At 43.3% G+C, this 19,739-nt stretch overlaps 5 protein-coding genes across 5 annotated transcripts; 4 read left to right on the top strand and 1 right to left on the bottom strand.

Moving 5' to 3' along the window:
- Positions 1 to 55: 55 nt before the first annotated feature.
- On the bottom strand, positions 56 to 1,726 carry SAMD00019534_092810 (hypothetical protein; the record flags this gene model as incomplete). The annotated part of the gene is made up of 3 exons (XM_012895695.1): positions 56 to 874; positions 965 to 1,409; positions 1,488 to 1,726. Coding segments are annotated over 3 exons (1,503 nt in total), but the record flags the coding sequence as incomplete, so codon positions are not given.
- Positions 1,727 to 2,451: 725 nt separating this feature from the next.
- Positions 2,452 to 4,360, top strand: SAMD00019534_092800 (hypothetical protein; the record flags this gene model as incomplete). Its single annotated transcript, XM_012895694.1, has 5 exons — positions 2,452 to 2,516; positions 2,596 to 2,768; positions 2,860 to 3,055; positions 3,128 to 3,271; positions 3,355 to 4,360. The coding sequence occupies 5 exons, from the start codon at positions 2,452 to 2,454 to the stop codon at positions 4,358 to 4,360; spliced, it is 1,584 nt and encodes a 527-aa protein (XP_012751148.1).
- A 682-nt stretch (positions 4,361 to 5,042) lies between these two features.
- Positions 5,043 to 5,867, top strand: SAMD00019534_092790 (hypothetical protein; the record flags this gene model as incomplete). The annotated part of the gene is made up of 1 exon (XM_012895693.1): positions 5,043 to 5,867. One exon carries the CDS (start codon positions 5,043 to 5,045, stop codon positions 5,865 to 5,867), a length of 825 nt encoding a protein of 274 aa, XP_012751147.1.
- Positions 5,868 to 8,854: 2,987 nt separating this feature from the next.
- SAMD00019534_092780 (hypothetical protein) lies at positions 8,855 to 11,540 on the top strand (the record flags this gene model as incomplete). Its single annotated transcript, XM_012895692.1, has 3 exons — positions 8,855 to 9,031; positions 9,101 to 10,283; positions 10,345 to 11,540. The coding sequence occupies 3 exons, from the start codon at positions 8,855 to 8,857 to the stop codon at positions 11,538 to 11,540; spliced, it is 2,556 nt and encodes an 851-aa protein (XP_012751146.1).
- A 2,503-nt stretch (positions 11,541 to 14,043) lies between these two features.
- SAMD00019534_092770 (hypothetical protein) lies at positions 14,044 to 19,564 on the top strand (the record flags this gene model as incomplete). The annotated part of the gene is made up of 6 exons (XM_012895691.1): positions 14,044 to 14,650; positions 14,726 to 15,546; positions 15,632 to 15,962; positions 16,036 to 16,491; positions 16,548 to 19,123; positions 19,208 to 19,564. 6 exons carry the CDS (start codon positions 14,044 to 14,046, stop codon positions 19,562 to 19,564), a joined length of 5,148 nt encoding a protein of 1,715 aa, XP_012751145.1.
- Between the last annotated feature and the right edge of the window lie 175 nt (positions 19,565 to 19,739).

Genomic DNA, 19,739 nt, shown 5'->3' with positions numbered 1-19,739 from the left:
TCATGCTAAAGTATGAAAATGGGATGTTACCAGTCTATGACAAGACATGACATTAGTTTTTTTGTGTCTCAACGATGGCAGGGTACTGGTCAGGGTTCAGAGTCACCATGAACTCAATGAACAACAAGTGATTGAACAAGGAAGTTGTACTAAAACGGAATTTCATCTCTTTGACTTGTTTGAACTGCTTGGACACTGCAAATCCTGCTTTGAAAGCATTATTGTTGAGTCTATGGCCAGGTGGTCGACATGCTCCATACTGGTACTTGGTGGGGTCAAGCGTCTCTTTGAACGGCTGGCCCGAACCATCACTGCCCTCAAATCTCAAATGCTTGATGTGGCTGCGATAGTGGCCATAGAATCTGATGGTGATGTTCCTTGGCTCGTCCAACTTGATCACGTATCCTCTTGTCTCCACCCACATAAAGGCCTTGCCAGCGCAACCTGTGAGTGGCTCAGTCCAACCAGAACGGTCGGCCATATCCAATCTTTCATCGACAAGGTAGTTGAATAGATTGTCGGCATCCATTCGCATGATGTAAGCTGTGGGCTTGACGGGCAGCTTAATCACCATGTCTGGAACACCCTCATTTGGAAGTGGTCTCTGGAACTCTTTGTTCTCTTGATCACCTGGTTGATACATTATAAATGGCACAGGGTACATGAACACATCACTCTTAAGCAAGAGGTGAGCATTCTTCTCGAATGCTTCATAGCCATCATCAGGATTGGCATGGTTTCCAATCAATGCAAGACCCTCCATGATCAGATCATGCAACTTCTCATTGTTGGACTTTACACCCTTTGGTGACTTGCGATTGGGCTTCCTTCCAGCAATGTATATCTCATCATAGTTCAACTGGTACCAGAATGCCTTGTATGATTGTTTGATTAATTGATGTAGAGTTTTAGTATGAGTGAGTGTTTGATCTTTGATCGGAATGATTCCATTGATGAAACATACATTGATGAGACCATATATGGAGATGTTGGTGAACAATGATTCAATATAGAATCTAACAACATATCTCATGTACTTTGGGTTGGAACAAAAGTTGAGAAGTTGGGTGCTGTGATCAAGGGCCAGAGTAATCTTGGTGCGGATATCGGTTAAGAAGTCGGTGGTGATCGTCTCGTTGTTGTCCAACTTGTAGATAAGAGCGGACAAGTCAGTCTTCATTGATGTGCAAGAACTTCTGAGGTTCCAAAGAACAGTCTGACAGATATCAGTCCACATTCTGATCTCACTGTCCTTGATCTTTGAATCAATGATTCCGATCATCTCCTTCTTCAACTCCTCCATCTTCTTGTCCAACTCAGCCTTGGACACCGAGTCTGATGGTGATGCACGTTTCCAAAACAATGCAAACACACCTTGGAGCAATGGTCCAACACCTGGAACACATCCACTTTATGATCATTTGATTAAAGAAGGATTTATATATATGTTAGATTATGGAAAAGTTGCTTTGTGAAGATGTACTTACATGACCGAGGTGAAGATGATGTTGACATCATCTTTGTCAACTTTGAGTCCTTCACGTTTGATGTCCTCATAGACTTGGAATGGATCCTTGATCTCCAAAGCATTGCACATCATACAGAAAGGGATGATTTGCAGAGGGTTCTCTCTGATGGATTTATAAATATTTATTGCCATACCCTGGACCTCAAGATGGTCAGGTTGTCCAGAAATATCTGTTATTCTTGTATAAGCATCCGCCATTATTATTAATAATTAATTATATTATTAAATAATAAAAAATTATCAATTGTTTGTTTGAATAATTAATAAATGATTGAATATTGAATGAATGAAAGAGAGGACCATACATATTTTAATTAATTGTACATTATTTAAAATCACATGATTACTTATTTCTTGTGATGGGTTGTGATCAACACACACACTGGACTCAGCCAAATGATTGATGGTCATTCTACAACAATGCAAAGATGGGTGTCTGTGGTGTTTAAATTTTTTTTAAATAATGAAGGTGTGATCTTAAATAATGATCATTAATTGATTTAAAAATTATTAAACAATATATTAATACTAATAATAATACTAATACTTGGATTAGAAATAAGAATATGAACATTGGTCCAAATAAAATCAATACAATAAGTGATTCTTTAATATTAACACCAAATATTTGATTGTTCATTCTTTGTCATGACAATTATAATTTATTCTTCTTAGACTTAATTGTACTGTGAGAGCATATATATATTTATAAATATTTATAAGTTAGTCTTTAAGGAATTGCTGATGGTATTCAATTTTTATTATTTAATTTGTCATCAGACCTGAAGTTCCAATTGATCTATTCAAATGAAATTTCCAAAAGATCAATCAAAAATGTAAGGTTGCATGACATGTGTGTCCTTTGCACCTTTGTACGTTAAACAAACCTGACACATAGATATAAATATTGTTGTAACAAAGTAATGAATAATAATAGTTGTACATATGATGATGGATCAACTCCAAACATCACCATTGTAGGCGCTGGGTATGTTCATACCTTCACCTCACTTCAATCAGTATGATTGACATACTGATCAGTCATTCAATCAATCAATCAATCAAAGATTCTCTGGTATATGTGCTGCCATCAAGCTAAAGAAAGAGTTGAGCATTGACACATTCACAATATATGACTTGGAGAATGATCTTGGAGGCACATGGATGGTCAACTCCTATCCTGGATGTGCATGTGATGTACCCTCACACCTCTATTCCTTCTCTTTCGAGCTGAACCCAGGTATGTGTGTCAACTAGAGTGAATAATTGAATGAATGAGTACTGATTGACTGACTGACTGCCCCATCAATGATCCATGTGCATACATGTAGATTGGAGTGAGAAGTTCTCACCTGCACAAGAGATACAACAATATATAGTTGGAATGGCTAAGAAGTATGATCTGTACAAGCATATCCAGTTCCAAACAGCTGTACATGATTGCCAATGGGATGATGCACTGTGCAAGTGGATAGTCCAACTCAAACGTTCGAATGGACAAGAGGAAACAATCTACACTGATATATTGTAAGACAGATTGATTGATTGAATGAGTGATGAAGGGCGTGTCACAAGATACTTACCCCATCAATCAATCAGATTGACAGGAGCTGGAGCACTGCGCATTCCAAACATACCAGAGGTATTCAAACAGTTTCAAGGACCAATGTGTCACTCTGCTCAATGGGACAACTCATTGCCGATTGATGGAAAGAACGTGGCAATCATTGGCAATGGTGCGAGGTATGTGATCGTGTGAGTCCCTTGGTGTCGGCGATATCGACGCCCACTGACTCCAAACTCACACGCTCAACACGTCCATCTAGCGCTGTCCAGATCATCCCAGAGATTGCACCGCGTGTCAAGAGCCTATCAGTGTTCCAGAGACACCCATCATGGATCATACCTCGAGCCAACAAGGTCTATTCGGGCTTCTCCAAATGGATTATGCGGAACGTACCATTGGTCCAGCGCGTCTATCGTTGGTTGCAGTTCATATCAGCAGACATTGTATACGGCTCATTCGTCGAGGGCAGCACACTGCACAAGGTGTCCAAGTACTTGGCGATGAAGCATCTCACGGCCCAAGTAAAAGATGAGGCTCTGCGGGCCACTCTGACTCCATCATACAGTATTGGCTGCAAGCGTATCATTGTGTCCGATGACTTCTATCCTGCTCTGGGGCGCAGCAACGTCACGCTCGAGACAGACTCGATCGATCGCATTGAAGGCACCACTATCATCACGCGTGAAGGCACCCGACACACGGTCGACTCGCTCATCCTCGCCACAGGCTTCAGAGTGCAGGACTACTGCACACCGATGAACCTGCATGGCAAGGGCGGCGTCAGCATGCGTGGCCTGGTCCACTCCAAGATCGAGACGTACTTGGGCATCTGCGTCAAAGGCTTCCCCAACTCGTTTGTCTTTCTTGGTCCCAACACTGCGCTTGGTCACAACTCTGTTCTGTTCATGATTGAGTGCCAAGTGAACTTTACAATGCAGTGCATTCGCGAGATGATCAAACGCAACATGTCATCGATTGATGTTCAAGCCACTGCACAACAGCGTGTACAAAAGGAGTTGGAGCGTAACCTTGAAGGCAAGGTGTGGACCACTGCATGTGGCAGTTGGTACAATGACAAGAATGGACATAACTTCACCATCTGGCCAGGTTCCTGTACAAACTATTGGTGGAGGACCAGAACAGTAGACTTCCGTGATTTCAACTTCACCAAGGCATCGTCATCATCATCAACATCTGTTGCTTCGTCTTCTGTTGTTCCAGATGAATCAATCAACAACAACAGACACAAATCTAAACAGGCTTAAACATTCATTCTCTCTCTATCTCTATCAATGTTGTAATAATAATAATAATGATCTCTTTGCATGTATTCGAGTGACATACTTCCCAACTGTTTATTGCTTTCGGACCTGGGCAAGAGACCCCGAAACTGAATAAAAACACTTCGAATTTATAGACCAAAGTGTGTGAAGATGGGTGGGACTTGCCAGATTGGCTTCCAAGATGAGATCATGGTGTGTGTTAGGGAAGGGAGTGGACGAACCAAGAACCAGTTCCCATCTTGTCAATAACAAAGTGTTGTAACCCTAATTAGGACGGAATGTGTGGGAATCTAAACTACTCCCACCCACACCCACTCCCTCAGTTCACTCCGATGTTGTCAATCCGTCATCATGTCTCAATCTATCTTATGTATTGTCTCTTTCGAAATTGTTACATCAAGTGTGTTGGAAGAGAAGTAACAATCTTTGAACTACTACTACTTCCAAGAGAGATAGATAGAGAAAGAGATAAAGAATGATTGAAGATTCAAGATATAATAATAATGGAGTACGATGGAGACAAACACCTGATGATGTTTGGACAGGTCGAGATGATACTGCAGAGGCAGAGGAAGCACTTAGGTTATTCCAAACGATAAAGAGGGAAGAATACAGCCATTCAAATCAATCAACAACAAACAAGTGCGATAAGAAGGGTGTCGCAATGTTGGGCTTTGCAAGTGATGAAGGTGTGCGGAGGAATAAGGGCAGAAGGGGTGCTGCCGCGGCACCGGATGCCATCCGACGACTGCTTGCAAACATGGCCGCTCATAGTGGACATCATAATATTGTAGACTATGGAACATTGACCACCGAGGATGACGACCTGGAGTCGATGCAGAGTAACTTGGCCACACGAGTGACCGAGGTTCAAAAGAGTGGTCAATGTACGTTGGTTTTGGGCGGTGGTCACGAGACTGCCTATGCTCACGGACTTGGACTATACGAAGCTCATCCAGAAGCAAAAGTTGGAATCATTAACTTTGATGCACATCTCGATCTGCGGACGAATGATCGGTCGACCTCTGGCACACCATTCCGACAACTACACGAGTACTGCATGAGGACGCGACGTCCATTCAACTACATGGTCATTGGCGCGAGTCTGGCCTCAAACACAGTGACACTGGCCAATGATGCCAAACGATTTGGTGTCAAAGTCATTTGGGATACATGCTTTATGGAGCTTTCAAGGCAAGACATCGAGAAACAAGTTACAGAGTTTATTAATGGCTGTGATGTACTATACTTGACAATTGACCTGGACGTGCTCCCTGCTTGGCAGATGCCTGGTGTGTCTGCACCTGCGTCTCTAGGTGTTTCAATTGATCACTTGTTACCATTGATCACCAAGGTTTGCCATGCAAGTTCATTAAGAGCTGTGGACCTCGTTGAATACAATCCATCCACTGATATACAACAAATTGGTGGTAGGCTAGCGGCAAGAATAGCATGGCATATACTACATCACTGGGAGCGAGTGGAGTAACAACATGTTGGCCAAAGAATAAACTAATATCATTTATTGATGGATTGATCAATTGATTGTTTGGACATACGATGGATGTACTCAATGGAGTTCTTGGTCAATCTATATACTCCTCTGTCATATTTATCTCCAAAAATAGTATCAATAGTTGATTCAAAGTTGATATTAATATTGTAATTGATTGTTTGTGACCATGTAAGGCACTTTGATAAATGATCTTGAGTCCAAAGATTGTGATGCATCAATGTGACTATGCAAACCCTCTCATCATGACTTCTAGTTTTCAACTCCTTTATTCTCTTTGTTTTATCTTTCTCTCCTAACTGTGATATCATTCTCTGGTATGACTCTCTAACGACACTTAGATCATTACCAAGGTATTTTACTTTAATATTATTATTATTTAAATTAACCAATTAAGAATGACAAGAATGAATGATGGAAACACCTCAATAGTAATCATGTCGACACCCATTGATCTTGGGCTCCCCAGAAATGTAAATTACAAGTTCTGTTAACTGTCACTACTATCTAACCATATACATTGGTAGTTAAAGTTACCCTTTTGATAATGATATTCTAATCTCCTAGTAACAACTACACTTGTCTCAAGATATAACCACTAATTGGGCAGTAAACATACATCAATAATGTGATCTTCAATTAATCAATTCCTATTCTTTTGAACCCAATTGATCAAACTGACTATTCTACTTTCAGAGGGAGGGGATGGTGGTGCATATGAGTTTATGAGATCGGTTCATTTTGGATGTGATCATCAATCTCACTGATATTATTTTACTAGTTGTAATAAAACACAAGAGTATTGGATGATATATTGTAAATTGACAAGAAATATAAATTTCCCATTTGTAATTTGTTGATCAACAACTATTTCCGATGAATCAATATTATTAGGTATTGAATGAAATAATAGAGTTAGTTACCAAATAAATATAAATAATCAATCCAAATCCATTCAGATCAAATCAACATAAAACAAATATCTATTCCTTCAAATAATAATAATAATATTTCTAGAAAGATGAGAATTAACACAATTTATATACTATTATTTATTATGTTGTTGACAATTTCAATGACAATGGCTTCAAAGATGGATTACAGTAGTGTATATAGAGTAACGGACAATGAAGATGGCATTGAGGGAGAGGGTGAAACTACTGCAGGTGCAGGAGATACTACACCTACTGTAGATGATGATATTATGTATGTATAAATTATAATTATAATTATGAACAAATAATTAAGTCAATATATTAATTTTGTTTATATTAGGATTCCATTGACAGCAGAAAATGATCCAATTATGAAGAAAAGGATATTTTCATAATTATTAATAATATTTAAATAAATTCAATTTTTCAAATTATCTTTATTATTTATTATTATTATTTGGATACCTCTTTACCTAAAATTGAACAACAATATATTTCCTACCGCATCATATTCTTTTTCCTCTAGCTTCACCACATCTTTATTCCTCGTTGTAAATAATCCATTGTGTTGTCGGCGATGAATCCAACGATCAAGTAGACCCACACCCCCTCACCACACCACATCAATCAACCCATCACTCGTTACTGTTTGATTGATAGACTGAATGGTATGTTGTGGGAATGGTGAAGTACTCCAAATATGAGGTGGTGACATTGAGGGATAGACTGGAGTGAGAGAGATAATGATAGTAATAAATGATCGGATCGCATTAACAAGTAAACTGTTGTGTAGAAAGTCCTTGGTTTGGTCAGAATCACTTGATCATTTATTGCAAACCATCGGCAATTGCCCGCCCCTTTATACCATTGGTCTGATTGTCTCGATGCCATTCATTCCTATCATTCATTCACTCTTTGATGCCATTCATATTATTGTTGGCATTCATTATCCATATTGAGGTTATTGAATCGACTTGTAACAATGCTAATTGATATTTAAATATAAATAGGTAACTTCACACACACTGTTAGACATCATTCAATCAATCAATCAACTAATCAACTGATCAATCAATACTCTATTATTACCCAACCTAATAACTATGAAGATCAACTCTATCCTGCTACTGTTATTCGTCATCTTGTTGGTTGTATCCACATCGAGAGCATACCAGTATGAAGCTGATTCATCAAGTGCCTTTTCCGAGTCTCAAAGTAGTTCAAGTTCCAATGACCAGGGAACAATCGCAGATTCTACAATAGTAGACGATCTTCTGTAAGTTTATCATATTTGATATCTATCTATCTATCTTTCTTTGTTCTAACCTAACCCGATCAAACATTCATTACCATTCAATCATTTAAGAGTTCCAGTAAATGACGATATAATGAATCATCGTACTTAGTCCTTTTGGCTACTCAACCATGTCGCAATAACAGAGACTTTGTAGGTCCTCCTCAAAATGTGACCAGTCTGTCTCCTATCTCGCTGTTGCTACTACTACTACTACTACTACCTATGTAATACATAAACGAAACAAAATAGTTATTAATATCTGATTGTTTGTTTGATTATTGTTGTAAACAATTCAGATAATACTGAAGTGAGATAGTGTGTGTGAGAAGTGAAGTGAATGAGTTTGAAGCCGGTCCCACCACCTCTTCATTCATTCATTCAACTTGAGATGGGGACAAGTGGGAGCCTTAACCCTTCACACGTCATTGGCCGACACTCACATACTTAAACCACTTAGTTCTCTCTCTCTCTCCTCTCTCGCCCACTGACTGACTAAATGACTCATTGATTCAAAGTGAAMACAAACAAACAAACAACATACTACTCATACACATACTACATTCAAACTTGGAATTTCAAACTGATATGCTGGCTGGGCAGGGCATCCATCCCTACCAACATTAAACCAACATCATCAATCAAATATAATATAATATAATATCATATCAATCAACAACTTCAAGTTGTAGCAGTTTTAGTAGAAGGATCTTTGGGATTGAAGTAAAGAAGAGATGGAAACGATGATGGTTAATACAAACATTGATTCGCTGGGAGATCACGACGAAGACGACGATGACAACAACAAAACAAAGACCAAAGGATCAACAGCAACAACATCGACGACATTGTCAGTGAATGAGTTCATTGCACAACATCAACAACAGAAGAAGAAACAACAACAACAACAAGTACATCAACATTCAAACTCAGATCCACCTTTTCATCCAACAATGACACAACAACATCTACATCAAAAGGCAATGAATAGGCGTTCGTTGGACTTGACCACCACAACCTCAGCAACCAATGGTAACTCGCCATCCAAACTGGCGCGCACATTAAGTGTTGTGTTCCTCAGTGGCAAGAAGCCCGGACTGTCAAGACGAAGCACCTTGCCACCAAACTACTTGTTACAGCTTGCACCAGGTGCAGGCAACAGCCACCCTCCATCTCCAAAGTACGACCGACATACAGCTGCTGCGCGTCCAAAGAGTGATGTTGTTGTCCCCTCTAGTTCATTGGATGTTGAACCTACTCAACCTCCCTCAACACGGATGCAGCCCTTGAGGCCAGAGGTTCCAGAGATTGAAGGGCACACCACTCCCGATGCCGAGGAAGACGAACTCACTCACTTTTACCAGCATATCAAGGACGATCCCGATGGATTCATTGAGGAGCATCAACTCAGGAAGATATTGGAGGGCTACGACGAGGCTCACATCAGTCAGATCATTGATGTGATACCATTTGAGAATGGTGTCTGCTCGAATGCCATCTTCCTGGCAATGGTCAACCAGTTCCAGGCCAATGGCACGCTGGACGACGATGAATACGAGGACTACTCAGACCATCCAATCAATCGTCTTGAGGACTTCCAAGTGACTGACGATTCAAAGATAGTACCAACAGTACTGGACAACAATGGCAAGGGCAATGTTGGTGTGCCAGCAGAGATTGGTGATGATGACGATGTTACTACCAACCATGTCGAGTCCCCATCAAATCAGTCAGACTACTTCAAGGACAACCTGCTTGGAACAGTCGTATCTGCTAACTCAAAGCTCAGAAAGTATGACAGGTCTATGCCACAATTCTTTGGCGAGTTGGAGGACAATGGTGCTGGCAACGAGCAGGACACAGGCAAGATGGATGACACAGGATATCAAGAGGAGATTGCACGACTAAAGCAAGAGTTGGCCACACGTCCAGACCCTCAACGGGTCATCCATCTTCAAGAGACCATCCAACTCACTTATCAAGACTTGAAAGAGCGGGAGCAAAAGATCGCAGAGCTTGAGAAGGACTTGGACAAGGAGTCTGGCCTGCTGCGCACAGTCGAGAAGAAATACCGAGACATCAGTGAAGACATTGAGCGATCAATCAAGAAAGAGAACGAGGCGACCAAAGAGGTGGAGGAGCTGAAGAAGAATGTATATAAGAGTAAGTACCAGGATGGCATGCGATACATGATCCATGTTCAGTCGACTAACATATGCACCAGAGAACGATGAGTTGAGCAAGCTGGAACTGTCGAATGCAAAGTTGTTGGAGCAGGAGGAGCTGGCTCGTAAGAGAGAGGAGGAACGTGAGGCACAGCTGAGAAAGTACAAACACATGGTGGAGACTTCAAAGAGTCAGGAGGAGCAGAGTAGTCATCTTATTATCGAACAACTGCAACAGATACAGCAACAAGAGGCTATGATCAAACAGCAAGAGGAGAGGATAAACACACTGATACAACAGCAACAGCAACAGCTACACAATGCCAATCGTCACAACTCGTTGGAAGACAGCATGGCAAAGCAGTTGGAGGAGATCAGAGAGATGCTGGTCAAGATAGACACGCTGGAGCGCGAGAAGCGAGACACCCAAGAACAGTGTCAGAAGTTGTCAAGGCAGGTCGATGCTGCCAAGAATGAGCAGACCAGGATCACTGGTGAGGCCGAGACCAAGTTGGGCACATTGCTACAACACCTGCATGATAGCAACCGACTCTATCTCCAGCAGTTGGACAACACGCGCACCTTTGTACAGAACATTGCCAAGGCATTGGACACGATGCCAATCGTAGGCAAGGACACCAAGCACGTAGATGACAGGCGACCGATAGAAGAGACGATTGAACCACCAATGCCCAGATCGTGGGCGCAGCTGCCCAACTCCCTTCTCAACTTATCGCAGTACAATAGGAGTGCCAAGGAGCTGGACATCTCGACCGAGAACCTGAAGCACAAGTTGAACGATATCCGTCGTGACCTATCACGCCACCATGACAAACAGTTAGCAGTCGATATTCAAGTGAAGGATGCTCCAAGACAGCATTTGAACAATCTGCAACAGACACAACAACAGACACAACAACAAGCACAACAGACAATTCCAGATCCCGACAATGATATAAGATCTCCTCTGAACTCGATCATGTATTCACAACCATCACCCTTTGCAAATTCAACTCTGCGACGGCAACACACACAGACACAGCCACAGCAACAGCCACAGATACAGCCACAGACACAGACACAGACACAGAAACAGGTCATCAACTGGCCAGTTGTACCAAAGGAGAAGAGTGTAATACTCAAGTTTGTAGACGAACTGTTCTGGTTGCTAGGCATGGTCATCTTCCTCTATGTACTCCTGTCACTGGCCTTTATAACATTCAATGGTAGACCAGTTGTTAGGTGGCACAATTGAATGTACAGTATAGTATAAATAATTATTATAGACTTAGTCAATGTTGACTTTATTGATGGCAAGACATGAACATTGGAATTCCTTTCTGGATCTTTGGAATGATCTCACTAATTGATCGTTCATCTCGGCCACTCTATCTATGACAAAGAGGGGAATGTACATTGTTAATTGGTTGATAGTTGGAGTGTCGTCATTGATCCGAGTATTATCAGGTGCGTGGATATGTTGGAGACGTTTATCGAACTGGTACCGATGGCCTTGGTCAGGGCTAACGCTGACCCTTGCCTTCTTTGATTGCATTGATGGTTCATTCAGTGCGTCCCAAGGCCTCTTCTTGTTGTCCACCATTTGATACTCAAAGAGGAACTCCTCGTTGAACAAAAGGATGTTAAGTAGCTCAATAATGTCGAGCTTGGTGTTGTTGAGTTGTGGGAATGAACTTTGGAAGCATCCTTGGAGATGTTCTCTGAAGCCCACATAGAGGTTAGTTCTATTGAGCTTCATGCTATCATACACAAGCTTGGCGCCATCTTTCAACTGACGATCTGAGATAGAGGACATAGGAACATGCTTATCGCTGTAAGGACGTTTGATCATTTGGAGCGTTGCATTATAATAATTGGTGTTTCCACTGAAGTGTATGATCAATTGATCATTTGTTTGTGTTGTTGTTGTTGATGAAGAAGAGTTGTCGTTGTCGCCAATGTCGCCAACGAGGTGATGAAATGTAATGATTGAGTTATGAGCATATTGGAAGCATGGCCAACCATTGTTTGAGTTGCGATTGATAGCATTTGAATTGATGGTCGCATGATAATAGAGGAACAAAGCCATGCTCTTGTCACCTTGCCTGGGTATTCTGGATAGCCCTGTGACCTTGTTCATGTGTAGCTGAAGCACATCCCTCAGCTCTGGATCTCTAAACAATGTGTGGAAGTATTGCCGGTCAGTTGTCAATCGCGAGACGATGATTCTTTTGGGAAGTGGAGTGCTCCTCATCTGCCGCTCGACCAGAATATTTAGGTGACAACGAATGGCTCCATCTTTGTACGAAATGTCCTCGTTTCTTAGTTGTCCTCGTGAGAATGCGATAACTTTTTGAAGTGAATGCCGGTAAGGTATGACCTTGCTCAACTTTTTGAAGGTATCATCAACCAATGTTATTGTATTGGACGTGTTGTTGGCGAGATCGATCAGTGTGACCAAGTATAGAATGTCCTCGTCAAAGAAGTTATCATTTGCCTGACCCGGCACCCTGGTGCGAGGGTACGATACATTGTTGCCAGCAATTTGAAAGTGGATTATTCGGTCATACATATGTATTTGGTTGGGTATGAGCACTGCTGATTGAAAACAATATGTTGTGGCGTTGCGATAGCAGTTGTCATAGACAGGCTCTACAGAGGCTTGTTGTCCGATCACCAGAAGGTCTCCCTTCCGTCCATCAACAAGTATGTTTGGAAAGACCGTATGTGGATCGCTGCAATCATACATGTGCAATAGTTTGGCGCTAGCATCCAATGCAGAGTCATATATGTGCATCCTCGATTTCATCAATGAGTGAGTCCAACACTGTCGGTCGGTTGCCTACGCCATCATCATTCATTGTGCTGTTGACAAGAGGCCAATCATACAATGGGAGAGTATGCTGAAGCGTGGAGATTGATTGGTTGATATGTCGATCATGTGGAAAGAGGAAGAGGTAGAGCTGTCTGAATGAGATAGTGCTGCTGTTGCTGTAGCCGTCTGATGCATTGGTCAAAGTGAATCGACCGACTCTATCATCATTATCAATCAGATTGAGATAGTCTCTTGTTTGATTTCTTTGTTTGATCATCGTCTCCAACAGTTCATCATTATCATCACTACCATCCTTGATTAATGTACTTATATCATAATCCAAATCGATCAGTTCATCGTCGGCCTTCTGTCTTCTTTCAAAGGGTAGACGAGACATAAGTGCTCTCTCCCATAACCAATCATTATTATTACTATTTAGTATTGATCTCCATGATCTACATGTTAGAATACAATCAAACCAATCCTTTGCATCTAGTTCTTTAAATATATTAAGTAATAGATAATTGCTGAGTATCTCCATGATAACATTGAACAGAGTGGAGTGTAAAGAAGTAAGTCCCATAAATTGAATGAGTGGGGGGAACTTGGATCTGAGTTCGAAAGGGGAAACTAAAGTGTGGGGATTGTCAACTTCACAAAGTGAAGAGAGTTTAGTGTAATGTCAGTTAGTGTTGTTGAATGAAGTAGTAGAGATAGATAGTAAGATAGATATATATATATAGATAGAGCTGTGTGTGTGTAGTAGTAGTTGTACTGGTGAACAATGGAGAGGAGTAATAATATAAATATCATTAATAATAATAATGGTGTTAGGAGGAGAAGAAATAGTAATGAAGATGACAATGAAGATGATGAGGATGTTGTTGTTCAACAACAACAACAACAACAACAAGAGATAATAGATGTCGATCAAGATGCTGATATGGTACCACATAGTTATGGTACACCAACAATGAAACCTGCATTCATGGAATTTATAGAACAACAACAACAACAAGCGCAACCTCAACAAGGTCAACGAGAACAACAAGAACAACAAGATGAGGAGGACGAAGATTATGAAGATGAGGACGATGATGATATGGATATGCAAAGTTATGAAGAGTACTCTGATGCAGTGATGGAGATGGTGGACGATGACTCTTTTGGTGAGAGTAGTGATGATTATCAAGAGATTGACGTGCAGTACATGGAGAATGATGATGATGACGTATTGCATGGTATAGGACCAGAGCACACTGATGCCACGCGTCGTGATCCCGCGACATCAGCCGCACTTAGGAGGAATATCGAGAATGTGTTCAAGACGATCGCCACGCCCTTTGTCAGGAAGCGTGTGCATGACCTAATCGATAAGCTGCAGCCTCTTGGACATGCCGACTTTACATTCGAGTCATACCGCAATGTACTTTGTCACGAGTTCACCTCTGACGACCTCGACCTCATCGCTAAGAAGTTCGCTTCACTCGACCGTCCCCTCCTCCAACTAGTTGGTCGCGACAAGTACAAGTTCCCATTTTGTCAACAAGGTATGTTTGAATGATTGAATGGTTGAATGAATGACGGACGATCACAATGCTAACAAACAACATCAATCACATTAGAATGGAGCCAGAACACATGGTTCTTTAGATGCAAGGATTGCGCTGTGACGGATACATCATGTGTGTGCATGGAATGCTTCAAGAATGGATGTCACATACATGAGGGACACTCTTATATGCCCGAGGAGAGCAATCAGGGAGGCTGCTGCGATTGTGGCAATCCCGACAGCTGGAAGTCGTCAGGCTTCTGCACCAATCACTTCTTGCCGAACAACACGATACATCCATCCAGTCTGCTGGACCCTCACTTGAAGAAGTGTCTGCATCTCATTCTGCGATTGATCACGCAGCACATGATCGACCTGATCAAGCTGCCCGCGCTCAGCCAGCAGCAGATCGTCCAACTTCAATCGATAACAGCGTGGTTGGAGAACCTAAGTCGCGAGTCATACCCAATGTCGTCGATATTGTCTGAGGAGTTTGCCCAGCGCTCTCTGGACCCGACGACCTTTGACCTGCACAATCCAGTACCGCTGCCCTACACGACACAGGAAGAGGGCGAGTCCAAGGAGAGCTTCTTGCCCAGCGCCTATGCAGACAGTCCAGCGCGCATCTGTCTGCAGGAGATCCTTCTGAAACCTGGCATCCTTAACTACATCAAGACGTTGTTCTTTGTGCTCATTGGTAACCGATCGTACAAGATGGCATTCTGCAATGAGTTCCTGGACTACTACCCCGAGCTGTCCTTCCAGGATGACGAAGAGGAGCTTGCCATCGTCGCCTCAATAGCGTGTCAAATGTTTGAAATACCCTCCATCATCATCCCCTTCTGCACTGGCTACACCAGGAAGAACCTTCTTAGTGAGATCATCTCTGTATATGTATGTACTCAGTCCTTAGCCGTTGATCCAGTTCATCTCAATCATTACTCACTCAATCAATCAATCGATCAATCAAACACTACAGAAAACACTACTGCAGGACAAGGAGAACTACGACTTTGATGACCCTACTCAACGTGAGCTGTTCAATCAGCAACTGCATTTACATCAAGAGTTCTATTATACAACGGCATACTTCAAGCATGTACCCATCTGCGAGTACATCTATAACAATGACCATCTCATACTTGAGATGTTCTCCATACTCGATGACATCCAGGAGTTTGTTCCATTCAAGCGATTACTTGTGGAGCCACTGCCATTTGAACTGCCCATCATTGGCAACGTCGTCTCAATGGAGATACAAGCCTACCAAGGCATGAGCAACCTATTCCAAACATTACACGCCAACAACAGTAAGCATGCCACTCATTCGCCATGCGCATCATCAACATCCTCTCTAATACTCAATCAATCAATCAATTGAAGAATCAACACTCAAGTATGTTAGTCTCATACTTAAGAATGTTAAACCAGGCAACAACAACTTTACACATAATGGCTTTGTGTTGCCATCGAGCGACATCTTCCATGCGATCGACTCAGTGTCATTGCACTACCCACTGAACCGCGTGTTTGGTATATTTGCACTGCACGCATTGCATCACGCGAAGGACTACTCACTGGCTGGCATGCGATCACTCATCACAATGGAGCAGCTACTGTACATTGCCAATGGCGCCATCAAGCCCAGTGTGCTGCTGTCGCAGTACAAATGCTCGCTCTGGGAAAAGAACATGAACATTGGCGAATATCAATCATACTACACATGGTCGCTGATGTGGATCGACCTGTTCACCGTCCAGTACGCCTCAATCCTCATGGGCTCTGAGTACTTTATCAACTTTTTAATCAGCAGCTTCACATCCAACTTCAAACAGACGAGTATGTAATACGCTCATTCATTCAATCAATCATTCATACTAACCTCTCACTCACAGACGACAACCCTAGCGCATTGGCCGAGCTACTGCGGTACATTATAATCATTCTCCAGCTGCGAGTCACACCAAAGTTCAGCCAAGAGGAAGCTCGCTATCATATTGTGCAGGGCCTGATTGGCAAATATAACACTCACTCGCTTCTCAGCTCGTTTAGACGCGAGTTCACATTTATCAACATTGACGACACGATCGAGGAGGTCGCGCAGCCACAGAACAACACCAACAAGCTGACACTGAAACAGAAGTATTGGGACCGCTTCGACTACTATTATCCCTATCACTATGGCAATGGTGATGGCCCCACCGACCTCTCGCTCAACAGCTACCACGAGAACCTCAAGCGCAACAAGTACCCAATCGACTCGTTCCCCCTGCCCGCCGTGCTCGAGCCACTCCATGCCAACCTGGCGGGCGTCAACGATCTGTTTGACGAGCCGATGCTCTACCACCTGGGCTTCAGTGTACTGCTGAGGTTCATCCATCCAGACCTGCGCAACAAGACCGACTTCCCGCTGGCCACCTATCTCACGACGAGTCTGGTCCAATCGGCGGTGGACCTAGAGGCGCCAATGAACCACGTGCTCTATATGCTCGTGATGGCTCTGCGACACTTCAAGCAGTCGTTCGACTCGATGCCTGAGCGCGATCAGGCAGCCATCCACGAGAGGATCGACCTATGGATCAACAAGGGCGAGTTCAAGGAGTTGGATCAGGCCAGCAAGAAGAACATCTCGATACTTAACATGCTCCGTCCTTACTCTGTGGTGGACGCCAACGATCACAACATGACACTGCGACGTATCAATCTGCTCGACCTCGTCTCGGACCTTCTGCAGACTATCGACAAGGAGGGCCTGCACCTTGACAAGAAGGGCCTGGTCACCAAGCTGCTGATCCTTATCAATGAGTTTGATCCCAACCTCTCAAAGTACTTCCACAACCGTCGTCTGGGCATTGAGGACATTGCCAACAAGCAGATCGAGAAGGAGGCCCAGATCAAGAAGGAGGAGGCGCTGCAGCGCCAAAAGGCCATCCAGGAGAGGATGATGCAGCAGCAACAGCAGTTCATGAAGTCCAATCGAATGCTCTACGAGGACGATGACGATGAGGATGAGGACGACGGCGATTCCAGCCCATCAAAGAAGACACAAGACACCTGCGTGGCTTGCAAGTCTGGTAACACCTCGCTGGACAACCCACTTTGTGCCATTGGACAGGTCGAAGGTTATGGCATCATGGCGACGGCAAAGAAGAGAACGATCGAGCACTACATGGTCGCGAGCCCAGGCAAGCCCGTCAAGAATGAGTACGCATTGTCGCGCGATCTTCAATCAATTGGACGCTACTTCCTCAGTGAGAGTTATTCGAGCATGTCACCCGCCAAAGTCATGGTACTGTTTGACCAAGGCTTCTCGATGAACGTGCGATGCTGCGATCATCTCGTGCATAGGAAGTGCTTGGACAACTTTGTGACCGACTGGAGCGACGGCTGTCGTTGCCCACTCTGCAACCGTACCTCCAACATCCTGCTCGCCATCGACACGGTTAGCAAGACCGAGGAAGTCCTCGAGCAGCTCTTCCTGACGATGCTGTCGCGCGATATCTCTGTGCGCAACTCACCGACAGTGCTGGACGCGGGCGCGCGTCTCTATATCTGGAAGTTTCCACTGTCCAACATCGAGACGCTGGAGCTTGTCTCGCGCCAAACCACCCTGTACAGCGATGACGACACACCCTACCACGTGCTAAGCGAGACAGACTTCCAGAAGCGACTCAAGACTCTCAAGCTGCTGTTCTTCAACACCATGTCCATTGAGCTGCATCCTAACCCTCGCCAGCAGCACAACCTGTTCGAGACCGAAAGCAGCAAGAGCGACCCATTCGTGCTGGCCACCTACTCGTACTTCCTAGATCGCAAACAGGACCCACAACAACTGATGCGCAAGGCCTACGACCGACTCATATTCTTGGTGTTTGTCAACTATATCTTTATGCGACTCCTAGCGCTACCTCCCCATCCCAATTCACAGACGGTCATTGCTGTCAAGAAGTATTACTCAACATTCAAGAACTACCTTGCTAGCAAGCAATCATCATTAGAACCCAACGACGACGACGATAACAACAACAACAGTAGCATCATAGATGAAGATATGGATACATCGGCGACAAAGGAAACGACAACAACCTCATCATCAACTACAACATCAACAACGACAACAACAACGAACAATGATAATGATGGTGAACTGACCGTGCCATTGATGAAGAAGATAGAGAAGGCGATCGAGAAGGTCGTCAATGTGTTCTTGCGCAAGGCATACCTATTCCATCTGTGTCTGCTGACAGATATGAGCAATCCAACTGCACCACTCAGCGAGCACGTCACCCTGCACACACTGGGCGATGTCAATTTCCTTCTGAAGAAGCTCAATCTGCCCACATGGAAGGAGTGTATATTACAGACAACAGCCGACTTCCAGTTGCTCATGGGATCGTCATGGAAGCAGCGCGTGGTCTATTACCTGCCACCCAAGCAACCCAAGTTCATAGACCTGCCCAACATCTTTGTTGTAAGTTCATCCAAACTCACTCGATCAATCGATCAATCAATCACCCGACTCATTCACTTACTCCGCTCATTCACTCAACTCTAGGACTTCTTCATTGACAACATCAAGAAGACATGTGGAAACAAGTGTAGCAAGCTGCCAAAGGGCGTATGTCTGCTGTGTGGCAAGTTGGTGTGCTATGGCGCATGCTGCCCAGACGAGTTGATGTGGCACTCTCATCAGTGCCAGAATGTTGTGTGTCTGTATATTGGTATCACTAGTCCAGAGGTGCAAGCCTATGCCTCTGACAAACAGATCGAGAAGCTCAATGTTTACTTTGATCAATTTGGCGAGCCCAGCAACAAAGCCAAGCCCAACGTCAAGCTCAGCCAGACCTCCCTACGTAATCTCTACATCAGCTGGGTACAAGGTTTATTCCATGAGAAGCAATTGCTGCAATAAAGTAACTGACTTTGTTTATTGATTGATTATTGATCGCGGAACTATTCCTGGGGGTTGGTCGTGATTGGACCACCCGTGTTCCCATCTGGTGATGTGGGCAACAAACCAAATCTTGGTTGGTGTGGTGGTTTGAAGTTCTAATTCGGAATTCACCACCTTACACACACACCCACCA

This window comes from Acytostelium subglobosum, assembly GCF_000787575.1.
Source record: "Acytostelium subglobosum LB1 DNA, scaffold: scaffold21, whole genome shotgun sequence".
NCBI classification, from domain to species: Eukaryota; Evosea; class Eumycetozoa; order Acytosteliales; family Acytosteliaceae; genus Acytostelium; species Acytostelium subglobosum.
Note: the sequence above shows the minus strand (reverse complement) of the source record. Positions and strands in the feature narration are given on the sequence as shown.